At 35.5% G+C, this 22,152-nt stretch overlaps 1 protein-coding gene across 1 annotated transcript in view; it reads left to right on the forward strand.

The window, feature by feature from the left end:
• Positions 1–3,273: 3,273 nt before the first annotated feature.
• Positions 3,274–22,152, forward strand: part of LOC126470185 (uncharacterized) — a 130,990-nt gene continuing 112,111 nt past the window's right edge. The window contains exons 1-2 of the mRNA XM_050097842.1: positions 3,274–3,318; positions 21,129–21,219. Coding sequence (XP_049953799.1) covers positions 21,215–21,219 — 5 coding nt within the window. The 5' untranslated portion in view covers positions 3,274–3,318; positions 21,129–21,214. The remainder of the gene's footprint in view (positions 3,319–21,128; positions 21,220–22,152) is intronic.

Consider the following 22,152-nt stretch of genomic DNA (forward strand, 5'->3'; position numbering starts at 1 on the left):
CAGACACCCAAATAATTTGAATTGTCCATGAAACTGAATACTTTCACCTTTGCCCCAAAATGCAGTTAGGAACCTCCATTCCAGCAGCATAAATTCCATTGGCGGCATTCAGAAACATTGTTTTCCATGACCAACCAGGACGTTCCAGTGAACCTAAAAATGAAAATGTACATTACTGCTAGTGTTGTATCAGCAACAACAAACCTTGTAGTAAAACTAGCCCTAAGAAAGACGTGCGTACGCGCGCGCGCGCGCGCTTGTGTGTGTGTGTGTGTGTGTGTGTGTGTGTGTGTGTGTGTGTTTAGTGAAGTACTTTTGTATGACATTTGGTAATTAAGTTAAAAGAAGAAAGGTGAATTATCATTTGATAATCTTCAAAGTGTTTTCTAAAATAACTGAATAATATGCTAAAACTGAAGCCTGAAGCTGACAGTGCAGTATAGTTCACTACTCGATGCCATTTAAACATCACGTAACACAACTGACATTATAGCATATAGGTGGACTGGCCAAAATTTTTGTGCATTTTTCAACCAAGTTTGTGAGAAGTTTCATATCCTCTTTGAAAAAAGTAAAGTGTTTCATTTAAAATGAACCATAGTTGTTCAGTATCTTTGTAGGTAAGTGTTAACCAAAATACCAATTTTCAAAAAGCTTGTCATAATCACCGGAACTATTGATGATTGGTGTCTACATTACACAAACCAACTGAATTGTTTCCTGCAAATTGGCTCTCCTTTGACTTGGATAAAACACAGTACATACTATTTTGTATAATACATGAATAAGTGCAATATACTGTAGGACCCTGTGATAGTACGGCAGTGGTTTTTCTTCGCTTGGAAGATAGTGACTTCTTGTACAGATTGATAGCCTTTACAGATTATAATGACTTGCAGAGTGTAAATGTAGATGGAGTTGCAGCAGGATAAAATGCCTTACCTAAGTCTAGGGAGAACCACTTAATTGCACCTCATTGTCAAAATTTTAGTTTCTGTGAGAGGAAGTTGTAGCACTCATTGTCAAAAGCCTCAGGTAGGTAATTGAATCACGGGGAGATGAGACTGGACCATGGCTCTTACAATTTTATGTGATTATTAAATGCAGTAAAATAAAAAATCGTGGAAATATGCATATAATGTTACGCAGTTTAGTGTTTTTGATGAGTGTAGACTCCACAATAATCACTGAAAGTTGACGATTTGTGCATTTGCATCATCAAAACATTTTTTTATTACTTTGATAATTATTTTTGAATCCATTGTAGATATAGAGCATCTGTGTTCCCCACATAGTGAACTCTTCAGTTGTGTGATGTATGCGATAAATTGTAGTGCAGTTGAGAAGGGGGGGGGGGGGGGGGGTCCTATCAATTCACATGTCTGGTTATGTGTTAGATCTACATATGAGATTTTATTGTGTTACTGAAACTACACTTATGAGTCAAACAAAACAAATCATATTGTATATAATGTGATCCCACATGGCCTCTACGTTCATTTAGATGCAACTAAGCAAAGGGTTGATTCCCGATTAATGGATGTACACTGAAATTATTTAGTTTGGTTACAGCGTCAGTGGTGTTATACTAAGGTAAAATTATAACTAATTTCAATTTGTTGTTTTACCTGATCTGCATTACATTCCTGTTGCATTCACTGCCTGTCTACAACATTGACATGATAAGATATTCTAGTGTGAATTGATGAGTCTGCTAATGGCAGTTTACGGGTGCTAACTTTGAATTAAAAAATGAAAGCTGTAGAATATGGACAGAAATATATTTCATGGTTAACCAGAAGACAATATGCAGTATCACCTGTTTTCTATCTTTGATCTTGTTGGTAATAGAATTTAATAATACAGAATGAACTGTTGACAATTATGGAAAGGATAGATTGCTACTCACCATAAAGATGACACATTGTGGTTGTCAGAAAATCAACATGTCATCTTTATGTTGAGTAGCAATCTATCATTTCCATAATTGTAGGTATTCCTACCTGGACTTTCAGTAGAATAAATTGTTGCTCTCTTTATATAAGGCAAATTTCTAATATTGTAAGATTAATGATTACATGGGTTTTCAACTACTCTGAATGCAGTATTACAATTTTTTTGCTTTGCGCATATGTGACACAGAACTTCATCAGGCAGAGAAAGTTCTACTGCAAGAATTTTAGCATAATATTTTTGTGTTGACAAAGAACTATATTTTAACCATAAAAAACCATGAGACATACACTCACATTACTAAGAGTGTTGATGCATTTTAAACATCATGTGGAAGGAGAAAATGGAAATTAACTGGACAAGGAAAATTAAAAAAGCGTTTTCAGATAGAAGAGTTAAGAAAAGACCTGAACAGAAAACCACACTAGAAGGACCATGTTGATTTGATATGTTACAAACATCCATAGTTAGTTATCTCAGCTATGGAAGGAGGAATTGTAGGAAAAGGCAAAGACTCAAATGTATAATATTTCTTATTGAAGAATTTTATTATTGTAGATATACAAAAACAAAACAATTGTAATATTTTAGTGACCATAGGAGAACCAAATTATACCATTGTTGTGAAGTTTGATGACAAACAAAAGTAACTGGGTAAAAATGTTGTTACTGAACATTCAAAATTAGTAGACTTAGAGAAAATCTGGTTAAAATACAAACCCTGGTATCAGAATGTTCTGTACTACTAATATATCCAGTTTCCTCCAGTTTGTTGTATTTTACTTTTGCCAAGATCGCCATATTCATTGATTTTAAAGATTTCTGCTAAAGTCTCTCAATTTGTTTTTGAAATCTAGATGTACAGACATCCTCTGTAATCAGTCACTCTGTTCCTGTTTACTGTGAACTTAGCTGCAGAAAAATAGTACTTGTTCAAGATTTGGTAAATGAAATTGGAATAGGTGTATGTCAAAGATACATGCTCTTGTGAAGATTTGTTTACCAGTTGTGTGTGTAATAAATGTATTCATACATAATGTAGTTCCATGGGAATAATAATGAAATTTGTTGCCTTATTTTTTACTGGTCCTGAGAATAAAGTAATAAAAAATTTAAAAGCAATTGTCTTGACAAAATGTGGTTGATATGTACACTATTTTCTTTCATGCTTATTGAAATGGATTTGATAGAAAAATGGACATTTATGATTAACATATTTATATTCTTCTCCTTTAACGAAAAAATAAATAAATAAATAAAAATTACAGGACTGTTGTTAACAGCAATATGTTTTATTGCCAAGGGGCTGATGAGAATTAGGCAGAGTGGATCATTCTTCTGCTGAAGAGAGAACACAGCCAGAAGGTTAGTTCCTTTCAGTTTGTTAACAGGTGCAGTGGCGGTTCTCTTCTTTCTACTAAGTTTCTGTGATTATTATAACTGAAATTGTTTTTTTTTTTTTTTTTATTTTTTTTTTTATTTTTTTTTTATTTGTGTTACTGAGACTACAGCAGGGCATCTGAAGTACTAATTAAAACTACTTGTGCAGATATAACATTACAGTTGTATGTAATTTATTTTCTGGTCTCTCTCTTTTTGTGTATGCCTTGACAGCATGATGCTGGTATATGGAAAGCAACATATTTTACATCTGTGTTGCCTACAAATCTCCATAAGTATTACAGTTGTGTTAAATGTGTTCTGAATACTGTGTTTTAGTGATAAGTGTCTGTGTGCTTGCTAAGATGCTGACTAGCCACATTTTATAACTAGAGAACAAGAGAGTGTAAAATGGGAACAATGAAAAAGAGTGAGTACATATGGCCATGTAAAGTGGCTACTTCTCATTACAGTGGGGTCTATCTTTACCAGCCATGACATATCACAAGGCTAGGAACATAATGTAGTAATTTTCAGTTGTATGGTGGTAAATTTAAGTTGATGTCCACATGAAATTTGGAGACGTGAACCATATTGGACACACATTCCAGGTTACTGAACACCAACACACAGCTTGCAATTCATAATCAAACTGTGCATTGGCATTGGGTGCCTTCCCCCCCCCCCCTGTCTATGTAGTGAGGACTTGCAAAATCCATGGAAAATGAACTGCAGCTATTTAGGTTGCAAAAAATAAGTTGATTGGTTGGTTTGTTAGTTAGTTATGTGTTCCATTGATCAATCTCACGGTAACCGTTATGATGAGGAATGTGTCAAGTACATAAGAAGTGCACACATAAATCAAGGGTTTTTTAAAACTTAAAATTTGTATTACCTACCCCATTCCCTTAAATGGCACAAAATAAATATATTGTACCTATAGATTTATTTATTCCTATTCAAGGATTTATCTAGGGTATAGGAGTTGTCAAGGAGATATGATTTCCATTTATTTTTAATACTACTACTGCTGTCTGTCAGACATTTTATTTCATCTGGTAATTTATCAAAAAGTTTTACAGCAGCATATTTTACTTCTTTGTTTGCCAAAGATAAATCAAGTAGAGGATACTGCGAGTCTTTCTTTCTTCTGGTATTATAATCATGAATGTCACTGTTGTTGTTAAACTGGTCCATGATGTTGAGAACAAATTTTATTACTGAGTAAGTGTACTGTGAGGCTGTTGTAAGAATTCCTAACCCTTTCAACAGATGCCTACCAGATGTGTGACTATGAGCCTACACATTATTTCAACCACTTTCTTTGACAGTGAATATTTTTTGCCTAAGTTAGTTAGTTAGTTACGTGTTTCATTGATCATTGGCACGGAAAAACCATTATGATGTGGAATGTGTCAAATGCACAAGAAATGCGCACAGGAAACATGTTTTTTTTTTTTTTTTTTTTTTTTTTTTTTTTTTTTTTTTTTTTTTTTTTCCCATTGTAGCCTTATACCTAAATATTTCTATTATCTATCCCATTCCCTTAAATGGCACAAAATGCAAATATTATATCTCCAGATTTATTTACTCATATTCAAGAATTCATCTATGGTATAGAAGGAGTTGTCAAGGAGGTATGATTTCAATTTGTTTTTGAAACTATTACTGCTGTCTGTCAGACATTCTATTTCATCTGGTAATTTATCAAAAAGTTTTATAGTAGCGTATTTTACCCCTTTCTGCGCCAAAGATGGGTTAAGTAAAGGATAGTGTAGGTCTTTCTTTTTTCTGGTATTGTAATCATGAATGTCGCTGTTGATTTTAAACTGCCCCATGTTGTTGAGAAAAAATTCCATTACTGAGTAAATGTACTGTGAAGCAGCTGTAAGAATTCCTAACCTTTTAAACAGATGCCTACAAGATGTGCGACTATGAACCCCACACATTATTCTAACTACTTTCTTTTGAGCAGTGAATACCTTTTGCCTAAGTGTTGAGTTGCCCCAGAATATTATTCTGTATGACATCAGAGAGTGGAAGTATGCAAAGTATGTTAGCTTATTAATTTCTACATCCTCAAAATTGGCAATTATTCTAATTGCAAAAGTTTCTGAATCTAGTCGTTTTAGGAGATCCAAAATATGAAGTTTCCAAATTAAGATTCTCATCTGTATGTACACCCAAAAACTTAGTATGTTCTACCCTGGCTACTGACTTCTTTTGATATGTTACGTTTGAAGGAATTGTAATTTTTCCGGCAGAAAATTGGATGTACTGTGTTTTTTTCAAAGTTCAAAGCAAGCCCATTCGCCGAAAACCAATTAATAACTTTTCCAAAGACCTTATTTGTATCATTTTCTATCGAACTTTCTTTTACTGGATTAATAATTATGCTTGTATCATCAGCAAACAGTGTCAGTTCAGCATCTTGTTTCACATAAGAAGGTAGGTCATTCACATATATCAAGAACAGGAGGGGACCCATGATCGAACCTTGTGGAACACCTAATGTAATTTCACCCCAGTTAGATAAAGTGGCAAACTCCTTTGAATCGCTTGAAGCATATAGTGGCAAATTCCTTTGAATCACTTGAAGCATATAAAGAGACTTTTTGCTTCCTGTTCTGTAGATATGACTTAAACCACTCATATGCTGTTCCATTTATACCATAGAATTGTAATTTCTCTAACTTAATATCATGGTTCACACAATCAAATGCTTTGGATAAGTCACAGAATATTCCTACTAGTGACATGTTACTATTTAAAGACTCTACTATGTGGACAGTGAAATCGTATATTGCTGTCTCAGTGGAACAGCATTTCTGAAATCCGAACTGTGATTTACTAAGTATCCCATCACTGTTGAGATGGCTAACCACTCTTGAGTCATTACTTTCTCAAAATTTTTTGAAAATGCTGTAAGCAAGGATACTGGCTGGTAATTATTGAAATTTGTGGTTTCCCTCTTTTTGTAGAGAGGCCTGACAATGGCATATTTTAACCTGTCTGGAAAAATACCCTGAGTCAGTGATGCATTACATATGTGACTCAAAACATCAGTTGTAATTGCTCCACATTGTTCTAATAACTTGTTAGAGATGTCATCTACTCCAACAGAACATTTATTTTTCAAAGATTTAATGATTTTCCTTATTTCACAAGAGGTTGTTAGATGAAACTTAATCTGACTAAAATTTTTTAAAACTGACTCTTCCATGTACTGCTTGGCTTTTTCTTTTGACTTATTCTCACCAATTTTTCTCCTACACTTAAGAAGTGATTGTTAAATACATTGGCTACCTGTGCACTGTGTTAGTTAAGATAATCTCATTATCTTTAACAGTAATACTGCCTACCCCAGTGGTTACTTTTCCTGTCTCCCATCTAACAACATTCCATATTGATTTGATTTTATTGCTGGAGTTGTTAATTTCGTCTGTAACATACATATTTCTTGATTTCCTTAAAACTTTTCTCAGTATGTTACAATAATTTTTATAGTGTAAAACTACTTCTGGATCTTTACTAGTCCTTGCTGTCTGATACAGTTTCCTTTTTCTTTCGGAAGACACTTTAATACCTGTAGTAATCCAAGGTTTCTTTGAAAAGCTTGTGCTGTTACAGTTAGTAATTTTCTTTGGAAAACAATGTTCAAAAAGGGATATAAATTTATCAAGAAATATGCTGCATTTATCATTAGCATTTGGCTCATTATATACATCTTCCCAGTTTACATTTCCTGAACTTTCTCTGAAGTGATCTATAGATACCGGGTTGAGCTCCCTCGCACTTTTACTTAATGATTTCTGAAGTGTACGCCCTGTTAGGTTTTGTAAGTTAATCACTTGTGTATCATGGTCAGATAATCCATTTTCCACAGGGAAAGCATGTGTTTGTTCTACAACCTCTTTCTGTACAAATACATTATCTATTAAGAGTACTACTGTCCTGAGCTATACATGAGGTGAAATTGATCACTGATTCTAAGTCATATGTTGTTAACAACACTTATAGTTCACTTTTTCTATCAGAATTGCTTAGAAAGTTTACATTGAAATCACCACAGATTAATAACTTCTTTTTATTATCTGACAGGCAGCATAATAGGAAGTCAAATATTTTTATGAATAGCTCCCAACCTCGTAATGTGGACCTGTACACTGTTGCTAATATCAACACTACATTATCTAGCTGTAGTTCACATGCACAAACTTCACTGTGCTGTCTGACACAAAACTTGCGTACTTCTACAGTTTTGTGTTTATACGCTTGTTTTGTGTAAATGGCAACTCCTCCTTTATCCATGTTAGATCTGCAAGTGTAAGATGCTAAATTATTCCCATTTATACTGACACTTTCCATGCCAACAGTCCCATGATGTTCAGACAAAGTGTATCAGTCTCATTCTTATTTTTGAATTCATCTAAACACATTAACAGCTCATTTACTTTATTTTTTATTCTCCTGATATTTTGATGAAGTACACTGATACTACCCTTAGCTTTATCCCTATTTACTGTACATGAAGGTTCTTTTATTCTATTTTTCTTGATTGTTGTCCGTCTGGACTTTGGCTTTAACCTAAAAAAACTATCTGCCTGGTCCCATTAACCACAGGGATCATCCCTTGTGTGACTGTGGCCCACCTTACAGTATCTGATAATGGAGAAGCTAACTTACATTTCCTTTCCTATTTAGGTGCAGGCCATGTGTAGTGTATTCCCACCTACCAATAGCATTAACTGTAACAACACTTATGTGAGATTTTGCCAGCCGATCATGGTGCTGAAAGACTTCCACAAACCCCACACTTATAGGCCCAGTTTCTGCTCCTATTTTATTCATGTCACTCCTAATACTATATCTTGGATTCATAGCCAGGCTGTTTCCTGCTCCCCCAACTATAAATACGTGATCTTCCTTCTTAAAGCCCCTGCATAGCTGACCTAAGTTATCCATCACCTGGCTAAGGCTAGCACTTGGTTTCACAAAACTTGTGACCTGGTACCCTTCACCTAATTTCTCCTGAAGCTGCTGGGCTACACCCATACCTTGACTACTACCTAGAAGCAGAATTCTTCTTTTCCTATTCTTTTTTGATCCCAGCTTGACTTTTTTTCTTTAAGCTAATATTCTGCTTCAACCTACATTCAACTATATCTGGATGAGGCACTTCCTCCACTACTTCAGATAGCAAGCCAAACTAATTTACTAATTGAATCTCTAAAGTTTTTTCAATAGTTTCCCTTCTTCGCCCTTTGCTTGCTGTCTTTTCCCAGCACCCCATCTCTTTTTCCTCCCTTTGCCTACATAATTCCAAATTCGCATTTTCTAGTTCAGCCTTAAGGGCACAAATTTTTTCCTCCTGTTTAGTTATTTTTCTGTCCTTTCTACATAACGTGCATTACCATGGGAAGAGCCTCATTAACTACCCCTGTTTCCTCTCCACTACATAACCTACAGTCTTCACAGAACACCCTGTTCTTCAGATTTTTACGACAACCACCATATTTATCACATATAGTTTGATAGAAAAATTTACATAAATGCGGAGAATAACTTGGCACAAGAGCACTGAAGTTTCATAGCCTATACTAATACATAACTAAACACTAATGTAAACAAACTTTTAAACTTCCTTTTGAAAGTTTTAACTAACTATGTAAACTCTGTGTGACAGACACAAATTAATTTAACTTTGAAATGCTAAGTCTAGTAAAAAAAAACTACTCTCTCCCAAAATTTACACTTAAAATGTAAACAAAACTAATGACTAATGGCTTTTACAAAATACTTTCTTTTTGATCTAAATACACTCAGAAAAGTGAAACCTTCCAGCCTAGTGAAGAAGTAAATACACTAGTCTAAAATGTAATATTAATTAAATTAGCTCTTATTTCAATATTAATCACTTAACTTAGCAAGAACTTCATGGGCATGCGTCTTCTGTAAAGATGGGTGCATCAGTAAAAAAGAAAGCCAACATGCTGTTAAATGGCTGATCATAATGGTCTGCTGGTCAGTTACCTCATTGCCAGAATTTTACTAATCCCATTTATGAAACCTGAGTATTTTCATTTTTGTGGTGATTATGTATCGCATAAACACAATTTTATGAATGGGACTTATAAAATTGTCAGGTCACATGACTCCCAATGTTGCACATTATATAAAGAAATTTTTAGTTCATTTGAAAACTCAGAAGCTCAAAATTTATGAAGTTAATAGAGAATGAAGAATGCATGTATTTTCAACTCACACGAGTGTCCATAATTTTTTCCTTTGCTTTGCCTTTAAGAAAAGAATGTTGTGAGGTTGGACTTACCATGTGTAAACTTGTATAGTACATGCAACTGCATATCCAGAGACAAAAGTGTTTATCTCTTTCTGTCTTATTAATTACCATGTATGTTTCATATGAGCATACTGTTTTGCATTTAACACTAGTTTCATTTTATCTCAGTGTTGTTGCTTTTTTATGCTTTCCTGGGACAGATCTCCTGTCAGTGTTAACAAAGATTAATGTTGGTCTTCCACAGAAATTTATTTTGGAGGAAATAATTTAGGGTAGAACTGATGCAATTCTTAGTCCAGGCATGTGTTTAAGTATTAGAATGATCTTCATACAACAAAAACTGCATTACCCTCAATTGGAACTGGACACATGATAGACACATTAGACAGGTACTGTAGCAGCCTTATGATTTATTTTTATTTGCTATATTATAAGAAGAAAATACAGATGCTGAATGTTTTCTATACCATAAGTTTATAAAGTGCTAACTGCCTTGAGAGATACGCCCAGAAAAACACTATAAGCATAGATCACTGTTGAAAAGGTGCAAATTGGATACATTTTTGTTCTTGAGTTTATTCTAAAGTTTTATTTTGTGTGAGTCTTCTTACATTTATATCAGAGTTACATGAGTTATGTAACATTGTATGACCAATCATCGAGTGCCCCATTTTATGTTGATTGTATCAAAAAACCACACACTTAAGTTGGAAGCATCATGTGTGCTCATTGTGATTGATTTGATTGCCTTCCTGTTGTTATTTGAAGTAAGTGAAGACTTCTGTTTACGTCTACATCCATGTGCATACTCTGTAAGCCACCATATGGTGCATGGTGGAGGGTACATTGTATCAATACTAGTCATTTCCTCACAAATGAAATGAGGGAAAACAGACTGTTTGTATGCCTCCATACAAGCCCTAATTTCCCCCATCTTCATGGTCCATGTGCGAAATGTACCTTGGTGGCAGTAGAATCATTCTGCAGTCAGCTTCAAATGCCAGTTCTCCTAATTTTATTAATCATGTTTCATGAAAAGAATGTCATCTTCCCTACAGGGATTCCCATCTGAATTTACAAAACACCGTCATACTCGCATGTTAATTGAACCCCCTAGAACAAATTTAGCGACTCTCCTCTGAAATGTGTCACTGTCTTCCTTTAATCTAATCTGGGGGGGATCTAACTTGGGAGCACAATATTTATTATATACAGGATAGTATGTTGTGGTATTTTAACCATAATTGACCACTGATGTTGTGTCTAGTATGCTGTAGTTGTGTACATGTTCATTACTGAATTATCTAAGTAGGATAGAAGGTAAAACTGAAGCATGAGAAGAAAAAAAAGTCTGTATGTTATATGATGAAGTTAATAATGGTATGATATTTATCAGTTTTTTAAATGTTTAGCCGTGTAAGATAGAAGAAAAGTTGACATTAAAGTTTTTCATTGAACTTTCAAGACACTAATGCACATTTTTGGCATTTTGCACGAGAGAAACTTGTAGAATAAAACAGTTTGTGGTTGATGTTTCTTATATTTTTATATGTCATCAAAATTACTAAGTTTTAACCACTAACTTTATTTTACTGGGTGCATGTCTGGTTAACCATTGTCAAAATTTTTATGCATGGTTGTGAACACTCTACTGAATTTTGTGTAAAGGTACTCTTCTCTTTCCCATAACTTTCACTTAACCAAAATTGTCTGGATGGAAACAGTGAGGCTGGGCTAATAAGCATTTTGTTGAATAACTTGTAAATGTCAGAGTGGTGTTCATACAGAGTGACTCTAAGCAGTGTCATTCTGGCACTTTCCAAACTTTGTGGAAGTGTTCCGTTTTTTGCTTATATAATATCGTGTTATACATCATCACAAAATTTCATGTTTAAAAACACACAAACAAAGTGAGAAATATGTCAGACAGAAATAGAAATGTGGTGGTACTGAGGTTAACACAATGGACTCTGTAATGACCTTGTTGGCGGAATGCTATACTCTAATCTTCCTTTTTTTCTTTCTTCCTTCCTTCAGAAGCACAAGATTTCACAATGACTTTGTGTATCATTAATGCACTTATGGTGTAATTTGAATATATAGAGTTCAATGTATTGTGTTGAATTCACCATAAATTGTAATATTTTCCCAACCATTCTGTTTCACACCCACTTCACTGTCCCGTTGTATGTGTGGAATAATATCAGTTTCATTATGTTGCGTTACATTCCTGCTGTTTCATCAATATTGTAGTTTTCCTATTTCAGAGAACCTGAATGGTATAACTACTCAGAGCTACTTACTTTCCAAAAATAAAATTTTGAGTTTTGGAGGACAGTTTCCTTGAATCATGGCACCAGATGCCAGTTATTTGCATATGAACAGATGTTATATGAGGTGTTGCAATAAAGAAACTGGACACATGATCTAACTCTTTATTGAAAAAAACTTACACAACTGAAATGTTGTCCCCTTCAACACAATCCCCTCCCCGATCCCTTCACCACACCATGTGAATTTTCCACTGTTAGAAGCAGTGCTGCAAGTCATTTTCTGTTATGCTGTTAAGGAAGCTAATTGCTTTTTCCTTCACTGCATCCACAGACTCGAACATGGTTCCTTTGAGTGCAGATGCAGACTTCAGTTTTGGGAAGAGAAGGAAGTTGCATGGTGCTAGATCAGGTGGATACAGTGGATGTTCCACCACTGGAATGTTGTTTTTCACCAAAAACTCTTCACAGACATCTTCTTCATCACTCACATTCATGGAGGGTCTCCAGAAGAGTTAAATAATAAGCTTGATTGACAGTCTGATCTTCATGCACCTGGTTAGTGTAGATAACTCCATTGGATATCAAAGAAAGCAATCATCATTGCTTTGAATTTTGATTTCCTCATGTGCACTTTCTTCTTCCTAATGTACTGAGGGCTCTTCCAACGTAAGGATTGTCACTTAGTCTCTGGATTGTATTGGCATATCCATGTTTTGTCACACGTAATTACTTTGCTAGGTAATCAGGGTCATTTTCACTGTTTTCGAGTGTGTCAGCACAGCAGTCCACTTGATGTTGCTTTTGCTCATTTTTGAGGATTCTTGGCACCAGTCTAACACAAACCTTTGTCATGCCCAGATCATCATGCAAAATCTGTTTTAACGGTTTCCTTATTCATGCAGACAAGTTCTGAAATTGCTCGAACGCTCAGGTGATGCTCTTCTTGAACAATTCTACTGATTTTCTCCACATTCTCTTCAGTTTTTGAAGTGGAAGCACAGCCCAATTTCAGATTGTCTTTGATGTCTTCCCTACTGTCCTTGAACCTGTTAACCCACTTGAAAACTTGCCGTATGAGATAGACATGGATCACTGTAAGCTTGTTTGAACAAATCATAAGTTTCTGTGGTGGATTATTCAATTTTTGTGAGGGACTGGATGTCAACATGTTGTTCCACTTTAGAGTGTAGCATAATTCTGATGGGGCTCAGACACTCGACCTGTTTCTAAGAAGTCTCACGGACAGACTTATCACCACAGTGGCATGAAATTTTGTACGCGTGTCGGGAGAGTCCCAAGGTTATTCTCCCTTTCTTCTCTTTGTCATCGACTAAACCAGAAATGCGCACAACAGGCAGTCTGGTTTCTTTATTGGCACACCTCTTATATACTCTCCACTCTACCATTATGTTATGGAAGTTTCTGTAGACTTCCTTGATGTCATTCAAGTGGACTATGCTGACAACCTATCCTGTCCTATCTTCTTTAAATGTTGGTGTATATTCATCTGTCTGTATATGACTTACGTTTGCCATCTATTAAGTTGACAAATCCTATTTCATTGTAAAATGATTGCTGGAAAAATAAATTATTAATACTAAATAAATCATTATTGGTATACTCATCAACTTTTATAATTATAATCCATTTCACTGATTGATCCAATTGTTGGCAATAACCAGTCTTTCAACAAAAAAGTGTTATGGGGAACATAATGAGTAAGTCCTTTAAGTGCTCAGTAAAGGGATCTGGTGAGTTTTAGGGTGCTTTAGATAGTGGAAATCACAGTGGCGTTTGAACTGTTCCAGTAAAAAATTGGCAATATGGGTTGATGTAATGTCTTGAAAGATGCAATTGCCACTTAGGAAAAAATCCAGGACTGGAAGATATGCTCAGCCTGCACGGAGAGCATGGTACTGAAAACTGGTCAGGACACCAAATGTCAAAGTTTTTTGTATATTAAAACACACACACACACACGTGCGTGTGTGAAAACCTATAAAACACCAGACCTTTCCTCGGTCTTCAACCATTCCAGTGCTATTATGGTGGAACAGTGTGATCTGTCTTGCTAATGAACTTGCATGGGGCATGGATAGCAATGTGGGCATCTGGTGGAATAAATCATAAATGTGAATGTGTGGTACATGGGCAGTAGGTGTATTGTTGTTGACCATTACTGTAATTGGTGATCAAATAATCTGTTGTCTGTGCTAGTTGAAACATAACAATTATTGAATTGTCATGTGCATCTTTTGTCAACTTTTCACCTCGTATCCCCACTATAAGACCAATGTTGTTGTGCTCTTAAGAAGGACAGTATTTGAATACTTGCCATAAGCATTCATTCATGAAGTCAGTCTTCAAGCTGTCAGAGTCTCCTTTTGTCAGTGATCAAAAAATATTTTCATTTCCAATCATGAGTCACTTATGTCTTCTGACTCACTCAATGGTGGATATATTTAAGATACTTGCCAATGGGTGAGTATGCTGCTGCTAACTTAATGGCACTTTGTATGCAGCACTTCTCAAATTGGTAGGGATTGAAATATGATCAAAATAAGACACCCTTCTGTCATTAGTGATTTTTGCCATAAAATCTATATACTGTGGCAGTGGGTTCCAACAAGCTGACCAGCTGCCAATTGATCCAGTGCATCAGTAAGTGGGAATTAATGGAATAAAAGGTCTAATGCTGTATCCTGGTTCAACAGGAAGAACAGTTCGGATGAAACTATATGACATGCAGTCTTCTTGTCAATGTAACAACTCTTCTGTTGTGATTCTCTTCCCATCCTCTTCTGAAAAGACTGTACTCCATGACTTATGATATATTGCTTACTCATCCTGAAAATACTCCTGTACAAGGACTTTTTTTAATGCACTTACAGGGATTTTAAGAAAAAGTCTTTATCTTAAATCGAGAATATCCATTGTGTTTACTTGATTTAGAATATCCCAGACTCTGTTTTTTTTTTCATTCTTATGAACCATGGTAATACAGTACAGTGATTCTCTGAATTCAGAATTCTTGCTTTGTGATTGACTATACATATCATGTTTTTATTTGATACCGTGTGCCAAGCATTTATTCAAGCTGTCCAAGTCATCCTATAGAATACAGTACACCAGTTCCCCTATTCAAAATACCAATGGTGGCAAGCTGGTCATGTTTTATAACAACAATAACTGCAACAATTCTGCATGTTTACCCTTAACTGTGTTTTTTAACAAAATGGTTCTCACACAAACAGTTGGTACATGGTTGTATGGCCCCAAAATTCACATTAATATGACTGACTTAGTAGCTTCCAATATGCATCATCATTTCTGAAAGGAATGTCAGTACATTGATTTTATTTTTTCAGGTGCTCTTAATTATTTTTCCAGTCTGATGGCTGAAGGGGGTATTATACAGAAGCAAGGTTGGTACATGATACCTTTATTCATCTTGTTTATCATACTTGGATGCCCATCTATAAATGAATGCCACACATTCATGTGGTTAATTCATCTGTTACCCATCTATATTAATTCCAGTGGTTTATACTCAATGCAGGTTTTAATAACCTTACAGCTGAAGCCATACAACAGCTACAACACATTGAATGGTTTGGATGGTTGTGTTAATTTATAAATTTACTCATCACTCTGAAAAAGCTTCTTCCAGAGTTAGTGTATTGTGAGATATGCAGTAAGCTGCTGTAGTAAATGAACTAGAGACACTGAGATAGTATACAAAAAGAGGGGAGCAGGTTAATAAAGCCTGGTTAGGGAAAATGAAAACTGAATATATTGTAAATGTGCATACTCTCGAACACATTTGAACCTGGGAAACATTGTTATGGAGGCATTTGGCATTATGTTGCATATTTTCTGTTCATAGTTTTCAGTTGTACTAGCCTTCATAGACATGAAAATAAGCATAATTTGGAGGAAACAGTATGACACTCAGTCTGGTTAGTGTAGCAACTGCACTGTTGTAATTCTCTTTCTCTTCTTATTATTGTGATTGTTCTGGAAAATGAAGTGTTTTATGTCAGTCCACCAGTACTTCACTTAAAAAACATCTGCCAAAAAGGCAGTCTGAAACTTTGAGTCAGGGTACAAGGTGAGCCGCAATATCTCAGTTGGTAAGTGAATTGCTATCGTGAAAAGTTAGGGTCCAAATTTAATTTGTCAGATAGTTTCATTATAGTGTTGATTCCACAGCAAGAGCAAAGTATATATATATATATATATATATATATATATATATATATATATAAAACAAAGATGATGTGACTTACCAAATGAAAGTGCTGGCAGGTCGACAGACACACAAACATACACACAAAATTCAAGCTTTCGCAACAAACTGTTGCCTCATCAGGAAAGAGGGAAGGAGAGGGAAAGACGAAAGGATGTGGGTTTTAAGGGAGAGGGTAAGGAGTCATTCCAATCCCGGGAGCAGAAAGACTTACCTTAGGGGGGAAAAAAGGACGGGTATACACTCGCGCACACACACACACACACACACATATCCATCCACACATATACAGACACAAGCAGACATGGTCTTTAAATATGTCTGCTTGTGTCTGTATATGTGTGGATGGATATGTGTGTGTGTGTGTGTGTGTGTGTGTGTGTGTGTGTGTGTGTGTGTGTGTGTGTGTGTGTGTGTGTGTGTGCGCGAGTGTATACCCGTCCTTTTTTCCCCCTAAGGTAAGTCTTTCCGCTCCCAAGATTGGAATGACTCCTTACCCTCTCCCTTAAAACCCACATCCTTTCGTCTTTCCCTCTCCTTCCCTCTTTCCTGATGAGGCAACAGTTTGTTGCGAAAGCTTGAATTTTGTGTGTATGTTTGTGTTTGTTTGTGTGTCTGTCGACCTGCCAGCACTTTCATTTGATAAGTCACATCATCTTTGTTTTTAGATATATATTTCCTACGTGGAATGTTTCCCTCTATTATAACCATATATATATATATATATATATATATATATATATATATATATATATATATATAGAGAGAGAGAGAGAGAGAGAGAGAGAGAGAGAGAGAGAGAGAGAGAGAGAGAGAGAGAGGAGGGGGGGGGGGGAGGTGTGTGTGTGTGTGTGTGTGTGTGTGTGTGTGCGCGTGTGCTTGGGTGGGTGCCCGGTTTTGTAATAAACTACTATGGTATGAAAATTCATCTGTAATCCAGTTTTTCATAGGATGCAACACAGTATAATATACTCTCAACAAAATTAAACAAACTGATCGCTCCCCACCTACTAAATGTTTGCATCTTGCAGTAGTACTGTTCGGTGATTATGTTTTTCAGAACACAAAATAGAAAACCGAGGAGGATTCACTGAGGAATGGTCCATTAATATGGTGTGTGTTGCACAAATGAAAGAGGAAATGAACTAATGTTTAAAAATATGTAATGAAGCAGTAATATTAATGGGCTGTAAACAGCAAATGTATTGTTGATAAACATCTGTCACATGTGCCAAAAATTACTTGCATGAATACCTCCGTTTGTTAATGTGGGTATTAACAGTATATTAGCTCACTTTTGAGGTACTTCAATTTCATTACCTTTTAGTCAGGTTTCTATGAAGAAGGTTGTTAAAAAGAACACCAAGTTGAAATGAACACAATGATGCAAAGCTTTGTAGGTATGCTACCTGCTTACCCATTGTTGCTCAAAAGTCAGCTCAGAACGAAGTTGCATGAATGATGGGGCTCATCAATTCTTTATGGGCCTGTAGAAGTCATTGTTTTGAATCTGTAGTTGTTTGACTAAGGGCAAAAGCAAACAACAATGACTTCGAAAATTGTTGCCCCCAGCAGTTATGAAGTGTGTGTTGTAATTAAATTTTTGTGTGCAAAGGGATCTAAAACTGGTGAAATTCATCAGGAGTTTGCCTAGTTTACAGGTCTACAGCAATTAGTGAAGGCAATGTGAGACATTGGTGTCGGCGATTCGAAGCTGGCTGTACAAATGTGCATAATGATGAACAGAGTTGCAGGCTCAGTAACACGACTGATGAAATTGTCCAACAAGTAGAACAAAAACTGTGATCTGACTGGTAACTAGTACTCTGGATGTTAAATTTTCTCATGTTGGCCGCTCTACTATTGATAGGCTTGCCGCTGAAAAACTAGAATGTTGCAGATTGCATGCAAGTTGTGTATTGAAAATGTTTACTGACCATCACAAAGAGCAAAGAATGTTGAACAGGAGGGCATTATCGGCAAGATTGAGATGATTTGTCTTCCTTCAGTATTTCATGCAACAAGACAAAGATATCCTACGTCAATGCAGAATCAAAATCAGTCATTGCAGTGGTACAAATCTAACCTCACCAAAAAGAAAAAGAAATCAGTCTCCCTACTTGAGTCAAAAAATTATGGCTGCAGTTTTCTTGGGGGAAAAGGGCATGTCTTTGATTAAAAGGGCATGTCTTTGATTTATTTGATGGAACATGGTCAACAATTACAGTTGATGTGTACTGCAAAACACTTACCAGATTAAAATATGCCATCTAAAATTGATATTGCAGGAAACTGTCCACCAGAATTGTCCTTGTCTGTGACAACTTGGATGTACATATTGCTGCCCATACCACTGGTAAAATTTAGTGTTTCTATTGGCAACTTTCCAACCATGCACATTGTAGTCACAACCTCGCACCCAATGACTATTACATCTCCTTGCACTTGAGAGACAATGGCTGGGTGAACAATGTTTTGAAGATGAGGGGGGAAATCAACACTGCTATTGTAAACTGGCTCAATTGCAAGACGCAGAACTTCTGTGCAGAGTGGTTTAAGAAGCTAGTACAAAGTTACAAAAATGTTTAGAAGTTAGCCATGATTATGTGGCAAAGTGAACATGGTTTGCAGGAAATGAAAGCTTCCAAAAAAGCATATTCTGACGAAAGTATTTGTTATGGCTCTTACTGTTTGAATATGCCTCATATTCATCCCTATTTCTCATATTCATCCCCATTTCTCATATTATGTAAGTATAGGAAAATGATTTCTGCCACATTCAGTTCTCATTAAAGTACTATAGAGAGCTCCGATTGTTGTTTTTGACTAATTTGAACTGAAAAGTCATTGCGACTATCAACAATCAACACAGTTACTATAAACTATCAATAGGACACATTAGTTTTTGGTTTTTTCTACATGACAGTTCCTTCTCACCCTTGCTCTCATACCTAGAAGTGAAATGCTATAACAATTCTTATCAGTCAGTTTTGATTATGTTTGAGTGTCACTCCCTTACCAAACAACTTCCGTCCCTGTTAGAGGATTCTTTCCAAATCAGTAATTTACGTTTATACCAGATTTACTTGAAATTGTTTCAGCTGTTCCCAACTTCCATTTAATTATAGAATTATGTTTGCTTTTACGTGTGCCATCTTATTATGTTGTCTGTGTACATCATTTAGTTTAGATAACTGCAGATTCCGTAATGGAACACACACACGTCCATTTTTACAATGTAGATTCTTGAGCTAAGGATAAAGAATTCCTTGCATGTGTCATTGTATGGAATGATAACTGGGTCTATTAGTGTGGGTGAGAATTCAAAAGCCTATTGATGGGAAGACCAGCACATGCACTTTTCCTGCTTAAAAAAAAAAAAAAAATCTGTTTGCCATATTTGGCAAAATTTGCTGATATTGTTGTGGAACTTTGAGTTGTTTGACACAGTAACCATAGTGATGAAACTCTGAAATACTTGCTTCATTAAACTGATACTCCGCAAGCCACTGTACAGTGTATGCTGGAAGATGGGTACCAGAATAATTTCATCGACCCCTTCCTCTTTTCCCAAAACCTGTTCAGTACACATGTGGTGTATGGAGTAAAATTGTTGCTACGTCTATGTATATGCCTGAATTAATCTTAATTTTACCTTTGTGGTCATTATGAAAGATTAAGTTGAATAAAGTAATATGTTTCACGGTTTGTATTGGAAAACAAGCTTTCAACATTCTTGGAATTCAGTAAGAATTCCGTGTCGTTCGAATCAACTACGCAGCTCTCTCTGTTTATGCATTAACTTTATGAATTGGTATTGAACCAAGTGTACTTCTTTCATCCCTTACTAATCATACACAGCACAAACTTATTAATCATGTGTCCTTTAATTCTAATGAATTTGTGCTGTTCATCATTCTTTTCCCTAGAGCTAAATGAATGCTGTTGGCTGCTTGGATAATTTCTAGTCATTTTTTGACACATTTTTAAGTAAAAATATCGTCCTACTTTTCATTCAAAAATTTTGATCATTGATGCTCTAATAACCAATGGTATCTGATTCTTCTCACAACATGCACTGAATCAAAATAGTTGATTATGTTTGTTACCTCATCTGTTTCCTTTTTATTTGAAGTAGTAGAATTGATGTGGCATCATAGAGCAGTTTGTGTCTAATAATTTGTAAATTTTCTTTGTAACATTCATCCATTGGCTACCTTATTTGGATGGTTGATTGAAGCACCAAGCTACAATTTTTTGCTGTGCCAATGCTACAAATTATGAGGTGTGCTTTTGCCTCATGAAAGAAGCTAATGCTCTCCACTTTAGTCAGGTGTTGTAAGGAACTGAGAATGGCCTCTGAGCCCAGGCAGTAGATATTATTGGTGCCTATACGAACCATAACTCGTAGCAGGTTGTGCCTGATGCAGTCAACAACTGCAGGAGAGCATCAACATCTCAGATTCCCCAGCAGACTTATTGTGCCCACACTGATCTTTATTCATGACCGTGCTTTCAACATATAATTTTGATGTTTTTTATGGCAAATATACTCAATAATATGAGAACAGCAGCATATTACATGCTTTAAAAAGCAAAAATGTTGTCTATAAACTTGTGATTGATAGTTGTTTGTACTCTGAAAAATGCTACTCAAGTATATGAAACTTTCCAGATTACAACTTATGGTTTATTAGAAAGGATGTTATGGGAATGAGATTGATTATACACTTTTCTTATTTGGAATTTAGATACGTTTTGGCCCACTTTTATGTATTTTCATCAGTTTCACAACACTTTGGAAATGGCAGTTGTTGCTTTTCACCTGTATACACTCATATAACATGTACTACAAGCTCATGCTTGAACAAATATTTCAGGTTGCATCATATTTATATTATGTATATATGTAGGAGCATAAGAGTTTTCCTATAAATTGAATTTTACAGCAGATAACTTTTACTTTTCACAGACAGAGTGAGGCCACTACTACCACCCAAACCAACAGGATGTATCCCTGCCCATCACTCTCCTGGGACAACTGCAGGACTCAAATCTATGAGGTACTGTCATAACGCTAAAATAACATTTTTACAAAATGAAGAAAAGTGATATCTGATCTTTTTGCCATGCCAAAAACATTATAATTTTAGAACATAATAAGAAACATTAATTTTAAATGTAACTGTATGCCATACTGATGAAATTCTTGTGCTTGTGGTCTGGCCATTTAGATTTTTGTCACCCCACCTTTGTTTCGTTTATTGATTTTCCCAGTACTTGTCAGAATATTTCCTGATGGTTTCAGTGCTTTTATTCAGATATCATGAAACATAGGAAGAATGTTCCAGCTGTGCTGTTTACTAGTAGCTATGTCTTTATTCTTCCGAAATGATTTTCTGAGAATGGTGTCCATGCCATTGGTACACAGTATTTTGTGTACTTATTTAGAAGTCCATAAGACCTCATAAATGATGCAACAGATTTTTATGTGGTGGGAAATCCAATTTGAAACCCAAATGATGACATTTACTTTCTTATATTTTTGTCTTTCTAAGTTTTACTCTGAAAGACCACCCATGTAATATGATTGAAACATGCAGACAATGTGATTTATGTGAACATGCCGTGATAAATCTGTAACTTGCCCATTTCTTGAATTTAGTTCTAAAGCATAATCTACTATTGAGAGCATTGTATATTTGTCTTCAGTATAAGATTCATACTTCCTTCTGTTTTTGTAATCTCTTCACACCATAAAAGCATTAGAGTGCCAAAGTAATGTATTACACATGGCCTAACTAACTCATTTAGTGACTTAACTACAGATGCATAGACCAGTACACTTTCATACGTAAAGGATCTTCTCATTATACATCATTTCTATATGACCTCCTTCCTTCCTTCTTCCATTGCGAAAACTTAGCATATGGATTCCAGTTATGGTTTTACACTTTCAGATGAGTTGTTTTTCATAGCCTGAACATAAATTCTGT

This window comes from Schistocerca serialis, chromosome 3 (genome assembly GCF_023864345.2).
Source record: "Schistocerca serialis cubense isolate TAMUIC-IGC-003099 chromosome 3, iqSchSeri2.2, whole genome shotgun sequence".
In the NCBI taxonomy this organism is placed as follows: Eukaryota; Metazoa; Arthropoda; class Insecta; order Orthoptera; family Acrididae; genus Schistocerca; species Schistocerca serialis.